We start from the raw sequence: 27489 nt of genomic DNA on the forward strand, positions 1-27489 counted from the left end.
AGGGCAGCTCGGCCTTATGGGTAGATGTATACGCACCTACGGGGAAGGACGACTTGGCAGTCCATAAAAAGAAGATACAAGAAGTTGAAAGCTGGTTGGTAGAGAGCATGGCAGGAATGAAGGTATGGATTAAGATTATTGTACAGCAATGTAATACATTGAGATTTCAGTTTGCTCTCTCTCTCTCTCTCTCTCTCTCTCTCTCTCTCTCTCTCTCTCTCTCTCTCTCTCTCTCTCTCTCTCTCTCGTGTGCAATCACATGTAAGTTTTAAAGATTCCAATTTTTTAATAAAGATTCCAATTTTTTAATAAAGATTCCAATTTTTTTAATAAAGATTCCAATTTTTTTAATTAAGATTCCAATTTTTTTAATAAAGATTCCAATTTTTTTAATAAAGATTCCAATTTTTTTTAATAAAGATTCCAATTTTTTTAATAAAGATTCCAATTTTTTTTAATAAAGATTCCAATTTTTTTTAATAAAGATTCAAATTTTTTAAAGATTCAAATTTTTTAAATTTTTTTAGTGAGGTTTTGTTATTTACATCGGTTGAGGAACTGTTATTAATCCTCGACAAACTGAATAACATCGACAAACTAAATAACAAAGTAGGTGGTTGTTGATCGAGAGGCTTTTAAGGTTGCCGATCAAGAGCTCGAAAAACTTATAATAGGGGTCTCCGATTGCTCCCTACCCCTTGCCACCATGACGTTTGACATTTAAGGAAGTTTGTAAATTTATAAATAGTCTAAGACAATTACAATACTTAAAATAAGTGTTTTTCTTTTTTTTAAATATTGTAGAAGGTAGAGGAGTTTTTATCGAATATTGAGACATTATATTGAATAATTTATTGTTATAGACAATATGGAGTATTAGCATTGATGTCTGTATGATTGACCAACAAAAAGATTGTATGGGGGAAATGGATCAATTGGCTTCAATACTATACAGTATTTTATTTTGTTTACTCACATTAAATTTTAATAGTAATGATAATCTACAATATATTAATGTCAAGCTCGGAAATTTAATATGTATTTAACTCTCCCTATTTTTATGATTGCTTTTAATCTTCCTAGATTAAAAAAATGGATCGTTGCTTCCAGTGTAGTAATACCCAACTTTCTGGGCTCGACCTGTGTCGCTCCGTGAAATGCTCCTCTAGCACCATTTCTAAGGCATAGTTATTGCTGAATATACCTGAGAAAAAAAAAAAAAGGAGATGCATGGAATGCCAGGAATAAACCCAGCTCGCTCACTCATTGAGTGTGTATAGAAAGCTGGGGCGTGAATGAACCACGACCATAGATCCCTCACCAATTAGACCTTTCCTTTATCAACATCCCCCCTCTCAACCCCTACATCTCCCCACCCCCTATCCTCATTCCTCCTTAGCACTTTTAGTGTAGTAATACCCAACTTTTAATCCTTGCTGATATTTTTATACATTCCTGATTAAATTTATATCTGATACAGTATACATATTTAAATATGGATATAAAATATCCTGATGTGTTGTGATTTTCAACTTCTCTATACACAAGAAATGTGTTGCTCTTAATAATTTTTATTGTTCAAATATCGCAAACTGAGAAAAGAATGGATTTTCTTTTTAGGGTCGAAGATTCCTGTTGCTATCGGGTCCATCGGGCTGTGGAAAAAGTGCCACCATACAGGTATTGGGGAAGGAGGCTGGTTTGAATATAGTAGAATGGATCAACCCTGTATCAAAATATGAATCTGCATTTCTAGACAGTGGTATGGATTTGTTGTTAGATTTTTTTTTAGTAATATTTGAATGAAATCTTATAGTTTAAAGCACCAGCCAGTGTGAATATTAGCCAAATATCTGTATCTAGCCATATACTAACCGGAACACATAGGTGGTAGATTTTTGCCTGGTTTTATTGTCTCATTAATACTAGAGTAACCTCCGTAGCCATTGTGCTGTTTATCCAGCTCTCACTGAGGGGGAGAGGGATCTGTGGCACTGATCATAAGCCTATGTATTTTTTATTTCTGCATTCACCTCTCCCTTATTTATGCAGTTCATTAACAACCTTTAAACCTATCTACAAGAATAAAGTGTTAGATTGTGATGAAAGAAATTAATTGACCTTTCTCTTAATGGTTTGGAAAAGAATTTTAATAATTTTGATTTTCATATTCACCTGATGTTCATACTGCTTCTCCAGAAGCTCAGTTTATCGGCGTTTATTCCCAAAATTGATAAAAAATTTCCAGTTTTCTTTCATTTCAAAAAGTACATATCCCTAGTAAAAAGATAGGTCCCCTGTACGTATTCATGTTTACAACTTCACTGTGTAGTGTCACTACTATGTTGGAAGAATAGTTTCTCGTCATATTTCAACTTTATTATTATTATTAATTGCTAAGCGAGAATCCTAGTTGGAAAAGCAAGATGCTATAAGCCTATGGGCCACAACAGGGGAAAATAGCCCAGTAAGGAAAGGAAAAAAGGAAAAATTATATATATTTAAAAAACAGTAACAACATTAAAACAAATATTTCCTATATAAACTATAAATACTTTAACAAAACAAGAGGAAGAGAAATTGGATTGAATAGAATAGGATATATAATTTAACTCTACCAAACTATGACCCTACCATGTTGATAACGCCATTTTTCTTCAGATTAGCAAAGTTAGCATCATCGGGTCAGGTTACTACATGGATGAATGACTACCATGGAATAGTAGATGCTCAAAATAATGATATAGGTGTTTTGCTATCTTGGCCTGGATCCTTCAGCAGAGAAGTTAGATAACCTAGTTAGCTACAGGAAAATCTAGATCTTTACACACTCCCTACTTTTACCATGGTCTAGCAGGTGGGAAATAAAGTTCAGGCTCCCTGTGAATCACAGTGACTCTAATAGCCCTGTCCGGCACAAGGGAAATGATCCATGGAACTGGGATAACTGTCAAAAGGCCCGAGAAGGATTTCTCTCTAATCTATTTGCTTGAATGACTCATTTCAAAGGTAGTTCATCAAAACACATCCATTTTTATAACTAATCACCCAGAGACTTTCGATGACATTCTCCAACTCTGGGTTTTTGCAGCCCTTTGGATTGTCATTTATAAGTCTAAAAGACAATCTACTTTTGTTTTGCATCAAATACAATAGTTTGTTTAATTTTAAGGGTTTCAGTCTAAGAATGTATTATTATTATTTTTATTCTCATTATTTCTAGCTAAATTACAACTCTAAAGTGTAGGCTACTATCTATGTTTATATTGTTAAAACTTATGGTGTCCCTTTAGAAAAAGAATTTCCAATCTGAATCTCAATGGGTCCATACAGTAGATAAATGCCTAATTTAGTACTCAAGGGTCTGGGAATAGACATATACTTTTCATATATTATACATACATACATATACCAAGGCACTTCCCCCAATTTTGGGGGTTAGCCGACATTAAACAAATGAAACAAAATAAAGGGACGTCTCCTCTCTATGTTCCTCCCAGCTTGACAAGGGACTCAATCGAGTTCGGCTGGTACTGCTGGGTGGCACAGCCCACCCTCCCACATTATCCACCACTGATGAAGCTTCATAATGCTGACTCCCCTACTGCTGCTACCTCAGCGGTCATCCAAGGCATCGGAGGAAGCAGCAGTGCCTACGGGAACTGCGTCGCAATCGCTCGCCATTCATTCCTATTTCTAGCATGGTCTCTTGCCTCTCTCACATCTATATATTATAACAGATATTTTTCAATATTAATCTTACCCGATGATCATGTAGCTGTCAACTCCGTTGCCCGACAGAAATCTAAGGTCGGGATACGCCAGCGATCGCTATACAGGTGGGGGTGTACACAACAGCGCCATCTGTGAGTAGGTACTCAAGTACTTCTTGTCAACAAGAACTCAATTTTTCCTCTGTCGTGCCACCGGCAAGACCTACTTGGATACGCTGTTAATTCTGGAGTTGTTGTTCACGATTTGGTGATGTATTCACTCTAGATTTTAGCCTTCGCTATTCAGGAAGCTTTATCATTAGCTTAGCAAGCTTTTGGAATTAATTTGGATTAATTGTTAATGAACTTTGCTAGATTTTGGAATCCCCCCCTTGACTATTTCTACAATTCAAGATGTCTGACCAGTCTCAAGTCCCTAAGTACAGGCAGTGTAGTGTTAGGGCTTGTTCTAGGCGTCTTCCGAAGGCCTCCATAGATCCTCACACCGTTTGTTCCAATTGTAGGGGTAAATCCTGTCAATTGGAAGATCGATGTGAGGAATGCGCTGGGCTTTCGGAATTCGATTTTAACGAATTCCTTAAAAATGCACGTAGGTTAGAGAAGGAGAGAATCAGGAGGAGTTCTTCTCGCTCTGTGGATTTTTCCTCTCCCCATGCCCCTCAACCTTTTCCTTCCCCTGTAGTGGTGACTCCCGACCCTGCTACTAGTGCTCAGCCATCCATGGCGGATATGATGCGTGCTATTCAGGCTCTCGCTGACAGAGTGGAGTCATTGGCTAATGACCGTAATCAGCTTTTGGCAGATGTCAAAGAGCTGAAAGCGAAAAGTGCAGTGGGAAGTGTTATCAGTGCTAGTGATGTGAAAAGTGTCAGTGTCAGTGTTGCGCATGAGGGTACATCTGTGCGTGCCAGTCGTCCTCCCAGTCCGGGACCTCTTGCAAGCTCCCAAGCCCAGGGGAGAAGCAATATCGAAGGACCAAAGGGTTCGGCAGGCCTTGATCAGCGTACGGGTGTACCCTCAGTGGTTGCGGACGTATCTGTCAGAGATCGTCCCATCCACAAACAGATGAATGAGCCCTACCATTCCTCGTCTGTGGAAGAAGTTTCCAGGAGGAAACGATGGACCAAGGTTTCACGACCTCTCAAGCGTAAGGTCCCTTCCGAGCGAGTCCAACGGCCCAGGTGTAGCCACTGGGTCAGTTCGGACTCGCCGCAGTCTTCCGATGACTGCACACCTCCCAAGAGAGGTAGAGTGGTTCCACAACAGGCTACTGCTCTGTCTGTTGCTGCTCCAACCACGGTAGACCCTAAGTGGTCCATGCTGCAGACTATGCAGTCTCAGCTTGCTGCGTTCATGCAAGAGTATCATGCTGAGAAGGTTGACACTGCACCTGTTAACCTACAACCCTCCGCGGTTGTGCGCTCAGCAGATACTGCGGCTGCCTGCTCCCACACTCCACCTGTGAAAGCTCCACCACCGATGCGCAGTCCACCCTGCCAGACGCATGTTCTTGCTGCACCATCCGTTAACATGCGTGAGCTACCGCATCAGCAGTGGGAAGGTGCTGTAGAGCTGCCGGGTTCTGACACTATGCGGCATGCTCCGCAACCCATGCGGCATGCTCCGCATCCCATACGGCATGCTCCGCAACCCACGGCAACCCCTCCCACGCACCAGCACTCTGCTTTTGTTGTTGCCAGCTCGCAGACTGACCAGCAGCGGCATGATGTTGGATCCGCAGCAGCTACGCATGCACCCGTGCTGCCGGATTCAGTCGTTCAGCTTTCTACTCCGCCTTTGCCACTTCCTACTCAGCTTTCGGATGATGGAGTATCAGATGACGAAGCTGCACATTTGGATGAACCGCACTCCGATTTTGAAGGGCCCAAGTCTACGCCTCCCTCCCTAGACTTTCGTAAAGTCCTTGCCTTGTTCAGGGACTTGTATCCAGAACAGTTTGTGTCTGCAACCCCTCGCTCTCCTCCCTCCGAGTTTGCTCTGGGCATGCAGTCTGCTGCTCCTGCCTTCACCAAGCTTGTTCTCGCACGCTCATCCAAGAGAGCTTTGAGGGTTATGGGAGAGTGGTTGCAGTCCAAGAAGCAACTGGGAAAGACTGCTTTCATCTTTCCTCCTACCAAGCTTGCTTCCAAGTCGAGCGTCTGGTATGCCACGGGAGAGGAACCCGGCTTGGGAGTTCCTGCCTCTGCCCAGGGCGACTTCTCAAGTCTGGTTGACTCTCCCCGCAGGCTGGCGATGAGACGATCGAAGATCTGCTGGTCCTTTTCTGACATGGATCATCTGTTGAAGGGAGTCTTTCGTGCTTTCGAGATCTTCAACTTCCTCGATTGGTGTTTGGGAGCTTTAAGCAGAAAGACTTCCCCTTCGGATAAGGACTCTGCCATGCTGATCATGTCTAGCATGGACAAAGCCATTCGGGATGGGTCTGGTGAACTTGCGGCTTCATACGTGTCGGGAGTGCTTAAGAAGAGAGAACATCTTTGCTCCTTCTTGTCGTCTGGTATCACACCTTGCCAGAAGTCGGAGTTGTTGTTTGCTCCTCTCTCCAAGTGTCTGTTTCCGGAGGAGCTGATCAAGGGGATGGCTGCCTCACTTATCCAGAAGGATACCCATGATCTGATGGCATCTTCCGCACGTAAGGCTAAAACCTTACCTTCCGTGCCTAGACCTTTCCGTCCTGCAGCAGTAGACACACCTGCAACTAGGTTCATCCCGCCCTTTCGTGGCAGAACCTCCAGCAAAGGAGGTACCCGTGCCGACAGTCGCCGTGGCAAATCCAAGAAGGGTTCCAAGTCCGCAAAAGGCAGGATCTGACTGCCTTCCTCTCCAGACAGCAGTGGGAGCCAGACTCAAGACCTTCTGGCAAGCTTGGGAGAGCAGAGGTGCAGACGCTCAGTCTGTGAAGTGGCTAAAGGAGGGGTACAGAATTCCGTTCTGCCGCAGTCCCCCTCTAGCTACATCTCCCATCAACCTCTCTCCCAACTACAAGGAGAAGGACAAGAGGCTAGCGTTGCAACAAGAGGTGTCGCTCTTGCTACAAAAGGAAGCGGTAGTCATAGTCCGGGACCATCAATCCCCGGGCTTCTACAACCGTCTCTTCCTGGTAGCGAAGAAGACAGGAGGTTGGAGACCGGTGCTGGACGTCAGTGCTCTCAATGCTTTTGTCACCAAGCAGACGTTCACGATGGAGACGACGAAGTCTGTCCTAGCAGCGGTCAGGCAGGAGGACTGGATGGTCTCGTTAGACCTGAAAGACGCGTACTTTCACGTCCCCATCCATCCAGACTCCCAACCTTTCCTAAGGTTCGTCTTTGGAAAGGTTGTGTACCAGTTCCAAGCCCTGTGCTTTGGCCTAAGCACGGCACCTCTTGTGTTTACCAGACTGATGAGGAATATTGCCAAATTCCTTCACTTAGCAGACATCAGAGCCTCCCTCTATTTGGACGACTGGCTTTTAAGAGCTCCGTCAAGTCGTCGCTGTCTGGAGAATCTCAGATGGACTATGGATCTGACCAAGGAATTGGGCCTCCTGGTCAATATAGAGAAGTCCCAGCTCGTCCCATCCCAGACCATTGTCTATCTAGGTATGGAGATTCAGAGTCGAGCTTTTCGGGCTTTTCCGTCGGCCCCAAGGATCAATCAAGCCCTAGAATGCATCCAGAGCATGCTGAGAAGGAACCGATGTTCAGTCAGGCAGTGGATGAGTCTAACAGGGACACTTTCATCGCTGGCCCAGTTCATCGAGTTAGGGAGACTCCACCTCCGACCCCTTCAGTATCATCTAGCTGCTCACTGGAGAAAGGACATGACGCTAGAGGCGGTCTCAGTGCCTGTTTCCGAAGAGATGAGGTCTACGCTAACGTGGTGGAAGAACAGCATTCTTCTCAAGGAAGGTCTACCATTAGCTGTTCAGACCCCCGACCACCGTCTCTTCTCGGACGCATCGGACACGGGCTGGGGTGCGACACTGGACGGACAGGAATGCTCGGGCACATGGAATCAGGAACAAAGGACACTTCACATCAATTGCAAGGAGCTGTTGGCAGTTCATCTGGCCTTGTTAAACTTCAAGTCCCTCCAGCTAAACAAGGTGGTGGAGGTGAACTCCGACAACACCACAGCCTTGGCTTACATCTCCAAGCAAGGAGGGACTCATTCGAGGAAGTTGTTCGAGATCGCAAGGGACCTCCTCATTTGGTCAAAAGATCGAAAGCTTTCGCTGGTAACGAGGTTCATTCAGGGCGACATGAATGTCATGGCAGATCGCCTCAGCCGGAAGGGTCAGGTCATCCCCACAGAGTGGACCCTTCACAAGAATGTTTGCAGCAGACTATGGGCCCTGTGGGGTCAGCCCACCATAGATCTATTCGCTACCTCGATGACCAAGAGGCTCCCGATGTATTGTTCTCCGATTCCAGACCCAGCAGCAGTTCACGTGGATGCCTTTCTGCTGGATTGGTCCCATCTAGACCTGTATGCGTTCCCGCCGTTCAAGATTGTCAACAGGGTACTTCAGAAGTTCGCCTCTCACGAAGGGACACGGTTGACGTTGGTTGCTCCCCTCTGGCCCGCGAGAGAATGGTTCACCGAGGTACTGCAATGGCTAGTGGACGTTCCCAGGACTCTTCCTCTAAGAGTGGACCTTCTGCGTCAACCTCACGTAAAGAAGGTACACCCAAACCTCCACGCTCTTCGTCTGACTGCCTTCAGACTATCGAAAGACTCTCAAGAGCTAGAGGCTTTTCGAAGGAGGCAGCCAGAGCGATTGCCAGAGCAAGGAGGACATCCACTCTCAGAGTCTATCAGTCTAAATGGGAAGTCTTCCGAAGCTGGTGCAAGGCGAATGCAGTTTCCTCAACCAGTACCACTAACACAGATAGCCGACTTCCTGTTACATCTAAGGAACGTAAGATCCCTATCAGCTCCTACGATCAAGGGTTACAGGAGTATGTTGGCAGCGGTCTTCCGCCACAGAGGCTTGGATCTTTCCACCAACAAAGATCTACAGGACCTCCTTAGGTCTTTTGAGACCTCAAAGGAACGTCGGTTGTCCACACCAGGCTGGAACCTAGATGTGGTTTTAAGGTTCCTAATGTCATCAAGATTCGAACCGCTCCAATCAGCCTCTTTTAAGGACCTCACATTAAAAACTCTTTTCCTCGTTTGCTTAGCAACAGCTAAAAGAGTCAGTGAGATCCACGCCTTCAGCAGGAACATAGGTTTTACATCTGAAACGGCTACATGTTCCTTGCAGCTCGGTTTTTTGGCTAAAAACGAGCTTCCTTCCCGTCCTTGGCCCAAGTCGTTCGAGATCCCAAGCCTGTCCAACTTGGTGGGGAACGAACTAGAGAGAGTACTTTGCCCAGTAAGAGCTCTTAAGTACTATTTAAGACGGTCAAAGCCATTACGAGGACAATCAGAAGCTTTATGGTGTTCTATCAAGAAGCCTTCTCTACCGATGTCTAAGAACGCAGTTTCTTACTACATCAGGCTTCTGATTAGAGAGGCACATTCTCATCTGAAGGAAGAAGACCTTGCTTTGCTGAAGGTAAGGACACATGAAGTTAGAGCTGTCGCTACTTCAGTGGCCTTCAAACAGAACCGTTCTCTGCAGAGTGTTATGGATGCAACCTATTGGAGAAGCAAGTCAGTGTTCGCATCATTCTATCTCAAAGATGTCCAGTCTCTTTACGAGAACTGCTACACCCTGGGACCATTCGTAGCAGCGAGTGCAGTAGTAGGTGAGGGCTCAGCCACTACATTCCCATAATCCCATAACCTTTTTAATCTTTCTCTTGAATACTTTTTATTGTTGTTTTTTGGGTTGTACGGAAGGCTAAGAAGCCTTCCGCATCCTGGTTGATTTGGCGGGTGGTCAAATTCTTTCTTGAGAAGCGCCTAGGTTAGAGGTTGTGATGAGGTCCTTTAGTTTGGGTTGCAGCCCTTCATACTTCAGCACCTAGGAGTCGTTCAGCATCCTAAGAGGACCGCTAGGCTCAGTAAGGAAGACGTACTTAAAAAAGGCAGAGTAATAGTTCAAGTCGACTTCCTTACCAGGAACTTATATTATTTTATGTTTGTTATTTTGAATAACTGCTAAAATGAAATACGGGATACTTAGCTTCTTATGTTAACATGTATGCTGGTCTCCACCCACCACCCTGGGTGTGAATCAGCTACATGATCATCGGGTAAGATTAATATTGAAAAATGTTATTTTCATTAGTAAAATAAATTTTTGAATATACTTACCCGATGATCATGAATTTAAGGACCCTCCCTTCCTCCCCATAGAGAACCAGTGGACCGAGGAGAAAATTGAGTTCTTGTTGACAAGAAGTACTTGAGTACCTACTCACAGATGGCGCTGTTGTGTACACCCCCACCTGTATAGCGATCGCTGGCGTATCCCGACCTTAGATTTCTGTCGGGCAACAGAGTTGACAGCTACATGATCATCAGGTAAGTATATTCAAAAATTTATTTTACTAATGAAAATAACATATTTAAGCCTGTCTGTATTAAAAGGCCTCCAGTAATCAGGTTTGAGATGTGATTTTACATATTTAAAAGATTCAATTTTGAATATTTGGAATACCATTTATTGTACCATAAAATAGGATATGATTCAAACCACAATATTTTTACTATTCTTACTCCACAGATAAAACTTGGATACCTGGGGATACAGTAGCGCCAGTTAGCCAGAGCGAACAGTTTAAGGATTTCTTCATTCGAACTAGTAAATATAACAGTGTCTGCAAGACTTCAAGAGCTGGGAACCTTATGTTGGTGGAAGACTTTCCCAATGTATTTTTGAGAGACCCTTCTGCTTTTCATATATTGCTAAGGTATGTTTAGATATCTATGTATGGGCTACTGATATATAACTATACAGTAATACCTAACTATGCAATCTATATATCTAAAATATTATAAGAATAATTATTCTACTCAAGTTGGTACAGTATACGTAATGTAATTTTGTTTTGCAGTTTGTCAAATTATTTAATTTTGACAATAGAATTTCATTTAATTAACACCATAAACAACTGTAGTCTAAAAGCATCGTCACATCTTGGTTTTGTTTCATATAGATAATGAATACCTTTAAAAACAATTAGTTAGTAGTTCTTTCAAATTTGAGATGTGAATGCTTTAGAGACAGAGGAAGAAGCTGGGTAAAATAAGTCTGTATACGGACTGCGGTAGTATTCTTGGTTTGTTCCGTAACTCTAATACAAACCTATGCTATTTATTAGGGGTGTTACTGGAATACCCCTAATAAATAGCTAAAGGTTTGCATTGTTAGGAAAAATACAAATTATCTTCGTATTGGTCGTTTTTTTTTTTTTTCTCCAAAAATAGGTTTTTTTCTCTGAAGGTATGCTTTCCATTGTTACACAAACTATGTAGAATTATTGAAGATTATAGCTAACCTTTGATTTATCTACAGTATATTCCAAGATATCGAAGCTAGATATATAAGCTAAGAGTCCCAATTTATAATAAGTTGCAAGAAATGAAAATGGCACCCTAAGATAGAATTTGATATACTGTCGCATTTAGGCAAAAAGAAATTTTTTTTTTTTCCTTAGGTTAAAGTGGCAACCCTTTTTCAGGGAGCTAAAGAATATTTACGGTACTCAAAATTACTCATTTTGGGACTATAAGTCTCGGGAAAGGCCTAGTCTGATTTCATTGGCAATCCTGAAAAATTTTATAAAATTTTCTTTAATACAACAATGAGAATGGAAGAACCTCTATTAATTAGAAATGTTGTACTTCCAATTCATTATTTAGAATACAATCTAGAGATAACCTCATGACAGACAGTAGTTTTGTTTTCCTAATACTGTATGAGTTTTTCATACTACCAGAATTTGATTGCATGTTTGGAACTTGTTGGGAGTTGGGAAAATCATTTATAGCTCTGCAGAAACCTAAATGACTGGTTTAAAAAACTGTTAGTGCATTGTAAATTCTTAGTCCTTGACAGTTATGAAAGTTAGATTGGGATACCAAATTCATGGAATTTTAAAACTTCATTACGAAATATGTTTTGCATATAATTTTAGATGATTTTCAAGTCTCATTATATTGGGTAGCTTCATTATTATCTTTGGTAGCTTCATCATTATCTTTGGTAGCTTCATCATTATCTTTGGTAGCTTCATCATTATCTTGGGTAGCTTCTATGTTGAGGAATACTCATACAGGATTGTTACAGGACTGTATTTAGAAAATGTGCAGAAGGACCTAGACTTACAAATATTCCACTTCTAAATCATTGGAGATACAAACATATCAAACTGAAAATAACAAAGTTCAGATCAAGAGATACAGGTACAGTACTGTAATAAAAACAATATATCATTCAGTACTGTAAGCATAAGAACATTTCTAATAATCTGATATCTATTTCATATGAAACCCCACTGTTTGTTGCCTTTTGTAGCTGTAAATCGTAGGCATGTGATTCAAGTTAGGCCTATCCTAGGCCAAATTGTATAAAAATTTTGACTTTCAAACAACTTAGACTTTCAAACAATTTCGACTTTCAAACAATTTCATCTTTCAAACAACTACTTGGAACCAGTTAAGTTTGTAAGTTGAGGACCTTGTGTACTGTACCTTATTCTTTAGCTCTTGACCTTCACTTTATACTTAATAGTATAAAGTGAAGGGGGCATATGCCGCGGGGGCATATAAAAATTAGAATAGTGCCAACGTTATCCCTGCGTGTCGTAAGAGGCGACTAAATGGGACGGGACGAGGGGGCTGGGAACCCCCTCTCCTGTATAAAATTCCTGGGAGACATCGACAAGGAGATGGAGCTGGGGGGAGAGTGACTGCTCCCCGCACTCTAGTTTTGGGGTGTTTGAATGTGCGTGGATGTAGTACGATAGAGAGTAAAAGATGTGAGATTGGAAGTATGTTTAGAAGTAGAAGGATGGATGTATTGGCCTTGTGTGAGACAAAGATGAAAGGAAAAGGTGAAGTGATGTTTGGTGAAATGTCTGGTAGAGTGTCTGGGATTGAAAGGGGAAGAGCGAGAGAGGGTGTGGCGTTATTGCTGAGTGAATGGATGACAGGTAAAGTAGTGGAATGGAAGGAGATATCATCTAGGTTAATGTGGGTAAGGGTTAGGTTGGGTAGGGAATGTTGGGCGTTTGTCAGTACGTATGGGCCAGGTAGTGAGAAGAGTGAAGAAGAGCGGAATGAGTTCTGGAATGAATTAACTAGGTGTGTAGAAGGACTGGGTAGAAGGAATTATGTAGTTGTTATGGGTGACTTAAATGCTAGAGTGGGCGCTGGAGAGGTAGAAGGTGTCATTGGGAAGTATGGCGTACCAGGTGAAAATGAGAGTGGCGAGAGACTGGTAGACATGTGTGTTGAACAAGAGATGGTAATAAGTGCTAGCTTCTTTAAAAAGAAAGATAAAAATAAGTATACATGGGTAAGAGTGGCAAATGGAAGAGTAGTAGAAAGGGCATAATGGATTATGTGTTGATAACTAAAAGAATGTTTGGAAGATTGAAAGACATGCACGTGTTTAGGGGTATGGCTAACGGTATGTCTGATCATTTTTTGGTGGAAGGAAAATTAGTTGTAGCAAAAGAGTGGGGGAATAGAGTAGGTGGATGTAAAAGGGAGGTAGTAAGGATTGAAGAGCTAGTAAAACCGGGGGTAAAAAGTAAATATCAGGAAAGGTTGAAAATGGCATATGACGAGGTGAGAGTAAGAGAAACTGGTAATTTAGAGGAGGAGTGGAAGTTAGTAAAAGAAAATTTTGTTGGGATTGCAAGTGATGTATGTGGCAAGAAGGTTGTTGGAGGCAGCATGAGGAAGGGCAGTGAATGGTGGAATGAAGGAGTGAAGGTAAAAGTGGAAGAGAAAAAGAGGGCTTTTGAAGAAAGGCTGCAGAGTAATAGTATAGAGAAGTATGAAAAATGTAGAGAGAAAAATGAGGAAGTAAAGCGCAAGGTACGTGAGGCAAAGAGGGCAGGTGACCTGAGGTGGGGTCAGGGATTGGGTCAGTCATATGAAGAGAATAAGAAGAAGTTTTGGAAAGAAGTGAAGAGAGTAAGGAAGGCTGGCGCAAGAATTGAAGAGACAGTGAAAGATGGAAATGGAAGGTTGTTAAAAGGAGAGGAGGCAAGGAAAAGGTGGGTGGAATATTTTGAAAGTTTGCTGAATGTTGAGGATAATAGGGAGGCAGATATAATTGCTGTTCCAGGTGTTGAGGTGCCAGTGATGGGAGAGGAGAATGAGAGAGAGATTACAATAGATGAAGTGAGGAGAGCACTAGATGAAACGAGAGTAGGAAAAGCATCTGGTATGGATGGTGTGAAAGCTGAGATGTTGACTGTACTTGAATGGTTGGTGAGATTGTTTAATATGTGTTTTGTGTTGTCAATGGTACCAGTAGATTGGGTTTGTGCATGTATTGTACCACTATATAAGGGTAAGGGAGATGTGCATGAGTGTTGTAATTCAAGAGGTATTAGTTTGTTGAGTGTAGTTGGAAAAGTGTATGGTAGAGTATTGATTAATAGGATTAAAGATAAAACAGAGAATGCAATCTTGGAAGTACAGGGTGGTTTTAGAAGAGGTAGGGGTTGTATGAATCAGATTTTTACAGTTAGGCAGATATGCGAGAAATATTTAGCAAAAGGTAAGGAGGTGTATGTTGCGTTTATGGATCTGGAGAAAGCATATGATAGAGTTGATAGGGAAGCAATGTGGAATGTGATGAGGTTATATGGAGTTGGTGGAAGGTTGTTGCAAGCAGTGAAAAGTTTCTACAAAGGTAGTAAAGCATGTGTTAGCATAGGAAATGAAGTGAGCGATTGGTTTCCGGTGAGAGTGGGGCTGAGACAGGGATGTGTGATGTCGCCGTGGTTGTTTGACTTGTATGTTGATGGAGTGGTGAGAGAGGTGAATGCTCGAGTGCTTGGACGAGGATTAAAACTGGTAGGCGAGAATGATCATGAATGGGAGGTAAATCAGTTGTTGTTTGCGGATGATACTGTACTGGTAGCAGACACAGAAGAGAAGCTTGACCGACTAGTGACAGAATTTGGAAAGGTGTGTGAGAGAAGGAAGTTGAGAGTTAATGTGGGTAAGAGTAAGGTTATGAGATATACGAGAAGGGAAGGTGGTGCAAGGTTGAATGTCATGTTGAATGGAGAGTTACTTGAGGAGGTGGATCAGTTTAAGTACCTGGGGTCTATTGTTGCAGCAAATGGTGGAGTGGAAGCAGATGTACGTCAGAGAGTGAATGAAGGTTGCAAAGTGTTGGGGGCAGTTAAGGGAGTAGTAAAAAATAGAGGGTTGGGCATAAATGTAAAGAGAGTTCTATATGAGAAAGTGATTGTACCAACTGTGATGTATGGATCGGAGCTGTGGGGAATGAAAGTGACGGAGAGACAGAAATTGAATGTGTTTGAGATGAAGTGTCTGAGGAGTATGGCTGGTGTATCTCGAGTAGATAGGGTTAGGAACGAAGTGGTGAGGGAGAGAACGGGTGTAAGAAATGAGTTAGCGGCTAGAGTGGATATGAATGTGTTGAGGTGGTTTGGCCATGTTGAGAGAATGGAAAATGGTTGTCTGCTAAAGAAGGTGATGAATGCAAGAGTTGATGGGAGAAGTACAAAAGGAAGGCCAAGGTTTGGGTGGATGGATGGTGTGAAGAAAGCTCTGGGTGATAGGAGGATAGATGTGAGAGAGGCAAGAGAGCGTGCTAGAAATAGGAATGAATGGCAGGCGATTGTGACGCAGTTCCAGTAGGCCCTGCTGCTTCCTCCAATGCCTTAGATGACTGCGGAGGTAGCAGCAGTAGGGGAGTCAGCATTATGAAGCTTCATCTGTGGTGGAAATGTGGGAGGTTGGGCTGTGGCACCCTAGCAGTACCAGCTGAACTCGGTTGAGTCCCTGATTAGGCTGAAGGAACATAGAGAGTAGAGGTCCCCTTTTTGTTTTGTTTCATTGTTGGTGTCGGCTACCCCCCAAAATTGGGGAAAGTGCCTTGGTATATGGATGGATGGGAGTTTATTGATGACACTTCTGTAACTTTATCTGTCTAGTGTGACTTTTTTCCTACAGCAATATGATTTTTTCCCTTAAAATCTGTGTAATTTCTCCATTTCCTTTATCAAGTTAAACTCTTTTTACTCTTCTTTCCTTAATATTTACTGTATTTAATTTTAAAAGTCTGCATAAGTTTTGCACAATTTCTGGCTGCCTTTTCCAATCTGTTGCACATATGATTTGCAATATCGCTACTGTTAATCATTGGATATTAACAGTACAGTGTTTAGTGAAAGACTATTTATTTTTGTTTATTCAATGATCTTGGAACAACCCTCTCACATCCCTCATATTTAATTCTTGACTTGAAAAAAGATTAATTGGCTTTTGATTTGTGTAGCAAAGTAGGTTTACCATCATGAGGCTCAATACTACACAGTATTCTAGAAGTTTTATTCCAACTGTTACCAAGTTGTGGAATGATCTTCCTAATCAGGTAGTTGAATCAGTAGAACTTCAAAGTTCAGAGTTGGAGCAAATGTTTTTATGTTGAACAGGCTGACATGAGTCTTTTTATAATTTATATATGACATAAGATTTTTGACGTTGTTAATAGTTTATATAGTACATTTTTGGGCTTAGGCCATGTCATCCTGATGGAAGGTTCCTATAAGTAGCTTCCTAAGGGATAATACTTATAGGAACCTTCTATTAGAACGACATGGCTATCTCGCCCAAAAATAGATTTTTCGCTTCGCTCAAAATCCGTTATCTGTTTTGACGTTGTTATTGATTTTAGAATGATTTATTGTTAATTTATTCTCATCATTTATTTATTTCCTTATTTCTTTTCCTCACTGGGCTATTTTTCCTTATAGGCACCACTGATATTTTAGAAATGTTAAATTGTTCCGTAACCGAAATACAAACCACGCTATTTACAAAGGGTTTACTTTTAGCGCAGCTGAAATGACGAGCCAATAGTTTTTAACGAGGGTTAATTACCCCCGCGCTAGTTAGCGGGGGGTGGGGAAGGGTAGCTTGCTACCCCTCCCCCCTCCACACACCGGTGACTTGCTCCACTTCACTTTTGGCTCGGCGGTGATCAGACGTGTCTGTTCATCGCCTTCGTGACAGCCTTTAATTTTCTTCTTTTTCTTTACAGCTTGTGTGATTGGTTGGAAGTTGACCTTCAGTTATTTTCTTTTATTTAATATGCGGACATGCCCTGGAGTTGCCGGCCGTCCTTGTGGGACTTTCATGTCGGACGTGATTACGGATCCTCACACCCTCTGCCCTCAATGTCGGGGCCGACGGTGCGACCAGGATAACATGTGCCGTGAGTGCAGGGAGTGGTCTGCCTCCCAGTGGGAGAGGTTTGGCCGTCGGCGTAAGAAGAAGTCCAAGAGAGACCGTTCTCCTCCGGGGTTAGCCTTGAAGGAGGAAGGTTCTCGGGACTCTTCTTCCGCCGCCCAAACCTCCTCCGAAGCTCCCCCTCGTCCGCCTCCTAAGGAGAGTCGTCCGAGTGGGAGCGCAGGCCCTTGTTCTGTTTCCCTACCTTCGGTGGGGGGAGAGGGCGTCGCCTCCCATAGCGAGGCGGTTCCCCCTCCTCCTCCGGGGGAGGTTATTGATAATAATACTTTATCCAGTGATGATCTGTTGCAGATTTGGTCGTCCCTGGGGCTTAAGGGCTTGCCCTCCAGGGTCGCTCTTATTGACCTTGTCTCGTTGGGGGCCGCTGTTAAACAGTCGCCGGTGGTAGCGGAGGTAGACCCTCTGTCTATTGTCGACGTCGTGGTGACAGAGGCCTCCGACGTGGCTGGGCCTTCCGACGCAGGTGCTGTTGCTGGTGATGGTTCTCTAGGCTCTCCTCCTCCTTCCGTGCATCCTTCGAAGGGGGAAGTGAGTCCTTCGGTCTCGACTGCTGCCCAGCTTCCTTCTGAGGGAAGTGTTTTGAAGGAGACTCCCCTTCGGAGGACCGATGGTCCCGACGATCTCCCCCGAGGCCGCCTCCGCCGTAAGGCTCACCGCCCTCTACGCCACAAGGGCCTCCCTTCCCCTTACAGGGGGACTAAGAGGCGCCTTTTTGGGTCTTCGTCCTCCGGGGGGGACTCTCCTCGTCAGCCTCAACCGACTACTCCGCCCTCCTTGAACCTCTCTGCGGACCGCTCTCCATCTCCTGCCGGATCTTCGCCTTCTGGAGAACTCGTCACCCGACGGGCAACGGTCCCTTCGGGGCTAAGGGATTCTTCCCTTACGCGAGCAGGGCCAGCGCACAAGCGCTCTCCTGCTCGCCAGCGATCTCCTGCTCGTCGACGATCTCCTGCTCGCCAAGACTCTCCTGCTCGCCGACGCTCACCTGCTCGTCGGCTCTCTCCTGAGGTTCGCCCCCCTCGCCAGCGCTCTCCTGCTCGTCAGCTCTCTTCCGAGCGTCAGCGCTCATTTGAGGACCATCGCCCTGCGGTCTCTGACCACCCTTTAGTTCCTGCTGAACTCCCTGCTCACCATCGTGTGTCAGAAACACATGTTCGCCAACGCGCCAGCGATCTTCCCGTTCCTGCTCGTGAACCTATCCTCTCACAGGACACGCGTCGACCTTCTGCTCGCCAGCGATCACCTGCTCGCCAGCGATCACCAGCTCGCCAGCGATCACCAGCTCGCCAGCGATCACCAGCTCGCCAGCGATCACCAGTTCGCCAGCGATCACCTTCACATGCTGCCCGCCATCGCACGAACCTGCATGATCGCCCGCTTACGCATGCTGCTCCTCATCGCAATACCCTGAACGATCGCCCTCCTGCGGATGCTGATCACCATCGCACAACCCTGCACGATCGCCCGCTTACGCATGCTGCTCGCCATCGCACAACCCTGCACGATCGCCCGCTTTCGCATGCTGCTCCTCATCGCAATACCCTGAACGATCGCCCTCCTGCGGATGCTGATCACCATCGCACCCTTTCACGCGATCATTCACCTGCGCATGCTGCTCGCCATCGCACAACCCTGCACGATCGCCCGCTTACGCATGCTGCTCCTCATCGCACAACCCTGAACGATCGCCTTCCTGCGGATGCTGATCACCATCGCACCCTTTCACGCGATCATTCACCGGCGCATGCTGCTCGCCATCGCACAACCCTGAACGATCGCCCGCTTACGCATGCTGCTCTTCATCGCGCAACCCTGAACGACCGCCCTCTTGCGCGCAATCATTCACCTTCACATGCTGCTCGCCATCGCTTACCATCACGTGATCATTATCGCCAGCGATCTTCTTCACCTACGCGGCAGCACGATCCCTCGCCGTCGCGCCATCGCTTGCGTTCGTCGCCTCGGACACGTGTTCATTTACCTGCCCACCCTCACGCCCACTCGCCTGCGCGCCCGCGCGACCGCTCGCCTGCGCGCCCGCGCGACCGCTCGCCTGCGCGCCCGCGCGACCGCTCGCCTGCGCGCCCGCGCGACCGCTCGCCTGCGCGCCCGCGCGATCACTCGCGCAACCATTCGCCTTTGCGCGACCGTTCACCCTCGCGCGACCATAGTTCGCGGCGAATTCCACAGCCGGTGGTAGCAGCAGGGACGCGTGCTCCTAGACGGCACTCGGGATCACCTCCATCCAAGCACAGGTTGGTATTGCAGGACGAGGACAGGTCATTACAGCATTCTTCCCCACCTTCTTTTCAGGCAGGTACCGTCGTGTCCACTCCAAAGGATCGCCCGATCCCTTTCACCTTAGCGAGGATTTCGGACTCTGTGTCCTTTGAGCAGCAGACTTGGTTTGGTCCGCTGGCACGGGCGTTAGTGAGGGTTATGAAACCAGCACTCGCCGGCCAGGGTAACAAACCAGCGGCTGTCTCTCCTACGCTGAAGAGAAAGAGAAGAGTGGACTTCGTGGTGACTTCCCCCAGGGCGAAGTTGGTTCCCAAGAGGTCGGTCTCGAGGGTCCCCTCTCCTGCACGAGTACTCTCTCCTTCTCCCGTGGACGAGGCCTTTCCGTCCTCAGGTGAGTCCAGTGGACCGGTAGTCTTCCCCCCGGCACCAGGGGGGGAGACTTCGCTTCAGGCAGGAGAATTGTCTCGTGAGGAAGGGGCCCCTCGAACCTCGTTGTTGGGATCCTGTATCCCTCCTAGGAGGGAGCCCAAGGATTCCAAGACCATCCCTAAATCCTCTGCAAGGATTCGACAGGAACCCATGACTACCCAGGGGAATGTCCACGTATCACCCCAGGAAGAGATTCCTGGGGCAGGAGACTTAGCTGCCAGCCCGCAGGGAGGAGAACAACAAGAGTCCGAACATGCCTTCTGGCAGGTCCTAAGCCTGATAAGGCAACTTAACAGTCTTACGGATCCAGTCATCCCCCCCCGTGAAGGCAAAGACACAATTCTGGATGAAGTGTTCGACGTTCGGAAGGCCCCTAAGACCAGTGCAGCTCTGCCCTGGTCTCGGGGGCTGAAGAGTGCCAGAGCTAGGGCCAATGCTCAGCTCGCACTTCTTGCCTCCTCCAGTCGTTCCACTGCCGGGAACAAACTCATCCCTCCTCCTCGCCTTCAGCAGAGGAGGTATTTCGAGATCCTGGGTGAGCACAACCTCGCTCTTCTGCTCCATCACTCTGTGGAGGAGCTGGCGAAGGGAGTTCCCTTGGAGAAACTCTCTGCCCGGCAGGTGTCGTTCTCGGCGGCAGAGATCCTTAACCACGAGAAGGTCGCTAAGTGTGCCATGCAGGCCACTTCGTGGCTGGACTTCTGGTTAGGATCTCTGGGCATCCTATTGCGATCTGAGGACTTGTCCAAGGAGACCAATAGGAAGGCCCTAGAGACCTTCTTGCTCTCGGGCACCCGCTCCATCGAGTTCTTGGCGCACCAGGTTACCACCCTGTGGGCCAACTCGGTGTTGAAGCGTCGCGATGCTGTGTCCGAGAGATTCCATCCGAAGGTCCCCGCCGTAGATGTGTGTAGGCTCCGACATGCCTCCCTCCTGGGGGAGAGCCTGTTTGAGCCTCAAGACTTGGAGCGAACAGCTGAGAGGTGGAGGAAATCCAGCACGGACTCCCTCCTCCACAGGGCCCTTACAACTCGGCCCTATAAGCCTCCAGCCCCGCCACAACAGCAGCAACAGCCTCGTAAGGCTCCAAAACAGGCACCGGCAGCTAAGAAAGTGGTGTCTAAGCCCCAGCCCTTTCCAGCCAAGGTCAAGAGGGGTGGTAAGTCCTCCAGGGGAGGCAAGACTTCTAGGGGTGGCGGCCGCGGCCGCAAGCCCTAGGGGTGGCAGTCCCCCTGCGTGTCCACCTGTGGGGGGATGCCTTCAGCGTTGCGTCCGCAGGTGGCAACATCTCGGGGCCGATGCTTGGACGATCTCGGTGATCGGCCAAGGTTATCGCGTCCCGTTCACGTCATCTCAACCTCCCCTGACAGCGAATCCAGTGTCGTTGAGCTCCTATGCCATGGGATCGGCAAAGGGGCTGGCCCTTCAGGCCGAAGTCAAGACCATGTTCGAGAAGGGTGCTCTCCAGGAGGTCGTGGACGGCTCTCCAGGCTTCTTCAGTCGACTCTTTCTTGTAAAGAAGGCTACTGGAGACTGGAGACCCGTCATCGATCTCTCGGCTCTGAACAGGTTTGTCAAACAAACCCAGTTCAGCATGGAGACAGCAGACACAGTCAGACTTGCGGTGAGACCACAAGACTTCATGTGTACACTGGATCTAAATGATGCGTACTTCCAGATCCCAATCCATCCGTCTTCCAGGAAGTACCTGAGATTCTGCCTAGACAACAAGATCTACCAGTTCAAGGTGCTGTGTTTCGGTCTCTCCACAGCTCCTCAGGTGTTCACCAGAGTGTTCACCCTGATTTCGACTTGGGCGCACAGGAACGGCATTCGTCTCCTTCGTTACCTAGACGATTGGCTGATCCTAGCAGACTCGGAGTCGACCCTTCTTCGACACCGAGACAGGCTTCTAGATCTTTGCCAGGATCTGGGGATCGTGGTAAACCTCGAGAAGTCCTCTCTGCAGCCGTCCCAGCGACTGGTTTATCTAGGCATGCTAATAGACACCAATCTCCACAAAGCCTTTCCATCAGACGACCGGATAGCAAGGCTGAGGAGGGTGGCGGAACCTTTCCTCAGGCGAAAAGAACTCCCCGCCCAATCGTGGTTGCGTCTCTTGGGCCACCTATCCTCCCTGGCCCGTCTGGTTCCAAACAGCCGCCTCAGGATGAGATCCCTTCAATGGCGGCTCAAGTCCCGGTGGAATCAAGGATCCGATTCCCCGGACACTCTGATCCCAATGGGGTCTCTGGAACAGACGGACTTGCGGTGGTGGCTGGCCGACGAGAACCTGCGAAAGGGAGTGAGTCTTCTCGTCCTTCCCCCGGAATTGACTCTGTTTTCGGACGCGTCAAAAGAAGGGTGGGGGGCGCACGTTCTGAACCAGAGGGCCTCAGGCCTTTGGTCAGAATCAGAAAAGTGCCTACACATCAACCTGCTAGAATTGAAGGCCGTCTTTCTGGCCCTTCAACAGTTCCAACGGTTCCTGGCGGGTCACTCCGTGGTGGTGATGAGCGACAACACCACGGTAGTGGCTTATATCAACAAGCAGGGAGGCACTTTTTCGCAACAGCTATCCCATCTTGCAGTAGAGACTCTGAGGTGGACCGAAACCCACTCGATAACACTATCAGCTCGCTTCATTCCTGGCAAGAGGAATGTGCTCGCCGACAGTCTGAGCAGGGCTTCGCAGATAGTGAGTACCGAGTGGTCTTTGGATCCTCAGATAGCCAACAAAGTCCTGACTTTGTGGGGTTCCCCGACGGTGGACTTGTTCGCGACAGCCTTGAACTTCAAGCTGCCCCTGTACTGCTCACCAGTCCCGGACCCCAAGGCACTCTGGCAAGATGCTTTCCAGCAACGGTGGGACAACATCGACGTGTACGCCTTCCCACCATTCTGTCTGATGAGAAGGGTGCTCAACAGGACCAGACTATCGGTCAACTGTTCCATGACTCTAGTAGCTCCGCTATGGCATCACGCGGAATGGTTTCCGGACCTTCTGCAACTCCTGACGGAACTCCCAAGGGAGCTTCCTCCACGACACGAGCTTCTCAGACAACCCCACTCCGGTGTCCCTCACAGGGCCGTAGCCTCGCTTCGGCTTCACGCCTGGAGACTATCCAGCGTCTCCTCGCGGAGAGAGGCTTTTCGCAACAGGTTGCGGAGAGAATGTCTCGGCACCTGCGAAGGTCCTCTGAGGGAGTCTACCAAGCGAAGTGGAGAGTCTTTTGTGGTTGGTGTCGTGGAAGGGGTATCTCTCCACTCGATGCCACTATTCCAGCAATAGCGGACTTCCTTGTGTATCTGCGAGAAGAAATGCGCCTTTCTGTCTCGGCAGTGAAAGGCTATCGCTCAGCCTTAAGCTTGGCCTTCAGATTGAAGGGCGTGGATATTTCTTCATCGCTAGAACTCTCTTTACTCATACGTAGCTATGAGCTTACCTGCCCCCAGTCGGAAGTGAGACCCCCTCCTTGGAACGTGGTTCGAGTTCTCAGGTCTCTCAAGAGACCTCCCTTCGAGCCATTACGCCAGGCCTCCGATCGCCACCTGTCTTGGAAGACGGCTTTCCTACTCGCCTTGGCCTCGGCCAAGCGAGTTAGTGAACTTCATGGTCTCTCGTACGACATCGCCCATTCAAGGGGATGGGGGGAGGTAACGTTCAGGTTCGTCCCTGAGTTTGTGGCCAAGACTCAGAATCCTGGAGTGCCGGATCCTCGGTTCGACTCTTTCAGGATCGCGAGTCTCCGTTCTGTAACAAACGACCCAGACCAGCTGCTACTATGCCCAGTGAGGTGTCTGAGGTACTACTTGAAGAGAACGGCTGCAGTCCGTCCTCATGTGCGAGCTTTGTTTGTGAGCACAGGCAGGACAAAGAGGAGGGTCACAAGGAACACCATCTCTGCTTGGATTCGAAGGGTTATCCACCATGCCCTGAATCCTGACCCTCCTCCGTCACGTCGCCCTCGGGCCCACGATGTCAGGGGTATTGCTACATCCCTGGCCTTCAAGAGAAACTTCTCTGTGACGCAGGTACTTCAAGCGGGGGTCTGGAAGCGTCAAACGACCTTCACAGCCCACTACCTGCAAGACGTGACCCACAGGAGCCTCGATACGTTCTCTATCGGCCCTGTGGTGGCTGCACAACAGCTGGTCTAACCTCAGGCTCCTTTTTGGACAAGTAGCAGTAGGTTGAGGGCGTTGTTACCCGGTCTTAGTCTGCGTGAATGAAAGAGTATGTCTGACCCTTACTTCTTTCTTCATTCTCCCCTCTCTTGGGGAAGCAGCATCCTGGTCCTCGCATAGCTGACCTCGACCTCTGCAGGTAACCCATGCTTCTTTGTGCTCCTAGTATTAAGCTTAATACTGTTGCGTCTCCCATACCCTGACGAGGTGGTATGGGGAACGTCCTATCCTAGAATTCCTATCTGAAGGTCTCAAGGTCAACTTCATAGGACGAGTCACACTCTCCTCCTCACACTACTTATGTAGGCCACTCGTTCCTAGCGATGCTAGGAACCTGTGAGGTACAGGGGCTCCCTCTCTCTAGTGCTGCTCACTAAGGGATCGAGCCCCCGGGCAAGCCGAAGTCAGTAAGGCTGGGGACTTTCCACCCTTCCTAAGGGGTAAGTCACCCTTTGTAAATAGCGTGGTTTGTATTTCGGTTACGGAACAAATGACAAATTCGAAGATAATTTGTATTTTTCCTAACCATACAAACCTTAGCTATTTACACATATGTGCCCGCCATCCCTGACCCCCAAGTCAAGTCCTACCTCTAAGTGAAGTGAAGCAAGTCACCGGTGTGTGGAGGGGGGAGGGGTAGCAAGCTACCCTTCCCCACCCCCCGCTAACTAGCGCGGGGGTAATTAACCCTCGTTAAAAACTATTGGCTCGTCATTTCAGCTGCGCTAAAAGTAAACCCTTTGTAAATAGCTAAGGTTTGTATGGTTAGGAAAAATACAAATTATCTTCGAATTTGTCATATTAAGATGTTTTGGAAAAAAATCTTGTAACTATCAAAGCGTATTATGCACCCACATGTTAGAAGTCTCCTAATTCAGTTAAATATAAAGCTGTAAAATTATTAATAAATTTTCTTTAGGTGTATTCAGTTTTTGTTTGCTTAATAAGGTGGAATTCCTCATGAAAACCTGAAACTATGATATTTAGGGTTCAAAGATATAAACTTCATTTACTAAACATTAAATGCCCTTGTATTCAGCTCTCCAGTTAATACAGGTCAGATCCATTGGTAGTGTGAAGTAGTTGTAACTATAGGGCATATTACCCAAATGCTATTTCTTACTACCATGATTTGGCATTTGTATTTTCACCTCGTTTGACATAAAATGCTTCTGCTAAAGTGACAAACTTGTATATACACTGTACTTTTTTACTTCGGAGCAATGTCTAATGTCCTGTATTATTTTTTCATGAAATCCCTATTAATGTCCTTTTTATTTCCCCAGACACTATCAGAAAGTAGGAAATAGCCCGGTGGTGTTCATCGTCTCGGATTCCATCAGTCAACAGAGCAGTGTGAAGCATCTCTTCCCTTTGGACTTACAACAAGAACTTTCTATTGTAAATATTCAGTAAGTAGTTTTTAGTTGGCATAAGTCTACATATACATTAAAGGAAACTGACTGTCTTTTATGAATAGAGTATAATTGCTTGTTACAATAACTAGTGAATGGCCACCCATTTATTTGTATTTTTAGTACCAAATGAGACTCATGTTTAAATCTTAAGGTTTTAAGATAAATGAAGTAGGATACCTGAGGTTACATCTGCAGTGGCTCTAGCCATTGGTGAATTGGACTCTAGTTGAAGCTCTGACCAGTACAGCAGGCCCAGCGACGACATCAAGTGAAATCCTAGAGATGGGTAAAGCCACCGTGACTATTAATTTTACTGTGGCTGGCAAAAGGGTTCAGGACCAACTCCTGATACAGCAACTACTATTGCAACTCTGTTCCCTGAAGAATTGGATGCGGGTGATTCAAGGTGCTCCTTCAACATGTTACGGACCACTAAGCCTTGTTCTGTACACGATTACACCGGAATCTCTCCCTCACTCATAACTTTTTTTTATTGCAGGTTCATGCTCTCTCTCCAGGAGCACAGGGAATGTCATTTATGTCCAGTGTAGCAAGTGCTCCCGAAAAACTTCACATAGTGATTCGATATTCCGAATGCCCCTCTGTTCTGCATAAACCATAATATGAATAGGAGAAGCACTTGCAAAGTCTGGCTGTTGAGAGAGCAAGGAGTAATACTGTATTACACTTGGCATGATAATGATTACCAGGTTGACACGTCTCGAAAGAAAGAGGAACCTCAATACATAGCAATGGATGATCTATTGTTGAAGAGTGAGAGGCAGTAATTGAATAGTCATCTTATCAAAATGTGTCTTTTATACAGAATTACCTTTTTCCACAAACACCTTGCATATTTGTTATTTGAATATATGTAATTTGAAGTATAGTAATAGGTCAATGAAACACTTTCAACTAATTGCAATCACAGTTCTCTGTCAACTATTTTCTACCAATAAATTAAAAGATTAGGTGGACAATCCGGTTACCTAATCTAGTATGCATTTATGTAGTATGTTCGAACATAATTTAGGCAAGTGATCTTTATTTTGGAAAGGGACTGAAGCACCTTGTGTGATATTGCTAGTATCAAATCACTAATAATTAGTGATTTTGTGTTGAAAGTGATGTTCTATGAGATTAAAGTATGTAATTGAAATGAAATATCATGGTCACAAATCCCTTCAAATAGTGGTAAGCTGTAAAATACTGTAACAAGGTATTTTTTCCCCACTTGAAAATCTTCTTTTGTCACAAAGGCACCAGTTAGGTGATAACTGAGAGATGAGGCGAATGCAACTAACTATTTCAATAGACAGCGAGCTTTTTATACAACAGTTTCAGATCAATTCAAGAAAAAAAGGCTCAAACTGGTTATGTTGACAGTGAGGTGTAGAGTGAGAGATACAATTAAAAAGGAAAATACCGTTACAATGTACGAGTATGAAGCACGTGCTGTACATTATACTGTATTACTTTCAAAAGAACTTTGAATTATTTTAGAATTATTTTACTTGGTGATATACCTAGACATAATGGAATACCTCTTGATACCAGAATTACCCTCTTTTAGTATTACAATATACATGTATATTTTTTAGTGTTTATAATTTAAGAGAAAGCAATATATTTCAAAGGAAAATTTGACTTTTTATATGACCTAGCATTTAATTATCATTACTGTATTTTTCTTATATTTTCTTGAACCCAAAGGCCTCAATAGGGAAAGCAGCCAACTACAGAAAAGAAAGAAAATAGATTAGAAATGTAACCATATTTCATCACTGCTCTGTACCAACAGGTTCAACGCCATAGCAAGCGGAATACTAATAAAAGCCATGAATCGTATCCTGAACATGAAAAATATGTGCGAAGGGTCCGGCAGGCATCCAGCGCCACCTCGCGATGCCTTGGAATCCCTCGCCGAATCCTCTGGGGGAGATATCCGCAGCGCTGTCAATGCCCTTCAGTTTGCTATCAGAAAAGGTAGGTGGAGATTTTAGTCTTTGGGTGATGATATCTCACTTGGGTTATGTAAAGCAACTGTGTTTTAG

At 45.8% G+C, this 27489-nt stretch overlaps 1 protein-coding gene across 4 annotated transcripts in view; it reads left to right on the forward strand.

Annotated features, from left to right (window-relative positions):
• Positions 1-27489, forward strand: part of Rad17 (Rad17 checkpoint clamp loader component) — a 91132-nt gene that overhangs the window by 26111 nt on the left and 37532 nt on the right. For all 4 annotated transcript variants that reach the window (XM_068391012.1, XM_068391011.1, XM_068391013.1 and 1 more), the window contains 5 exons: positions 3-122; positions 1621-1762; positions 10417-10603; positions 25304-25429; positions 27237-27421. In XM_068391012.1, the coding sequence (XP_068247113.1) occupies positions 3-122; positions 1621-1762; positions 10417-10603; positions 25304-25429; positions 27237-27421 (760 nt within the window). The remainder of the gene's footprint in view (positions 1-2; positions 123-1620; positions 1763-10416; positions 10604-25303; positions 25430-27236; positions 27422-27489) is intronic.

Source organism: Palaemon carinicauda, chromosome 17, assembly GCF_036898095.1.
Source record: "Palaemon carinicauda isolate YSFRI2023 chromosome 17, ASM3689809v2, whole genome shotgun sequence".
Lineage (NCBI taxonomy): Eukaryota > Metazoa > Arthropoda > Malacostraca > Decapoda > Palaemonidae > Palaemon > Palaemon carinicauda.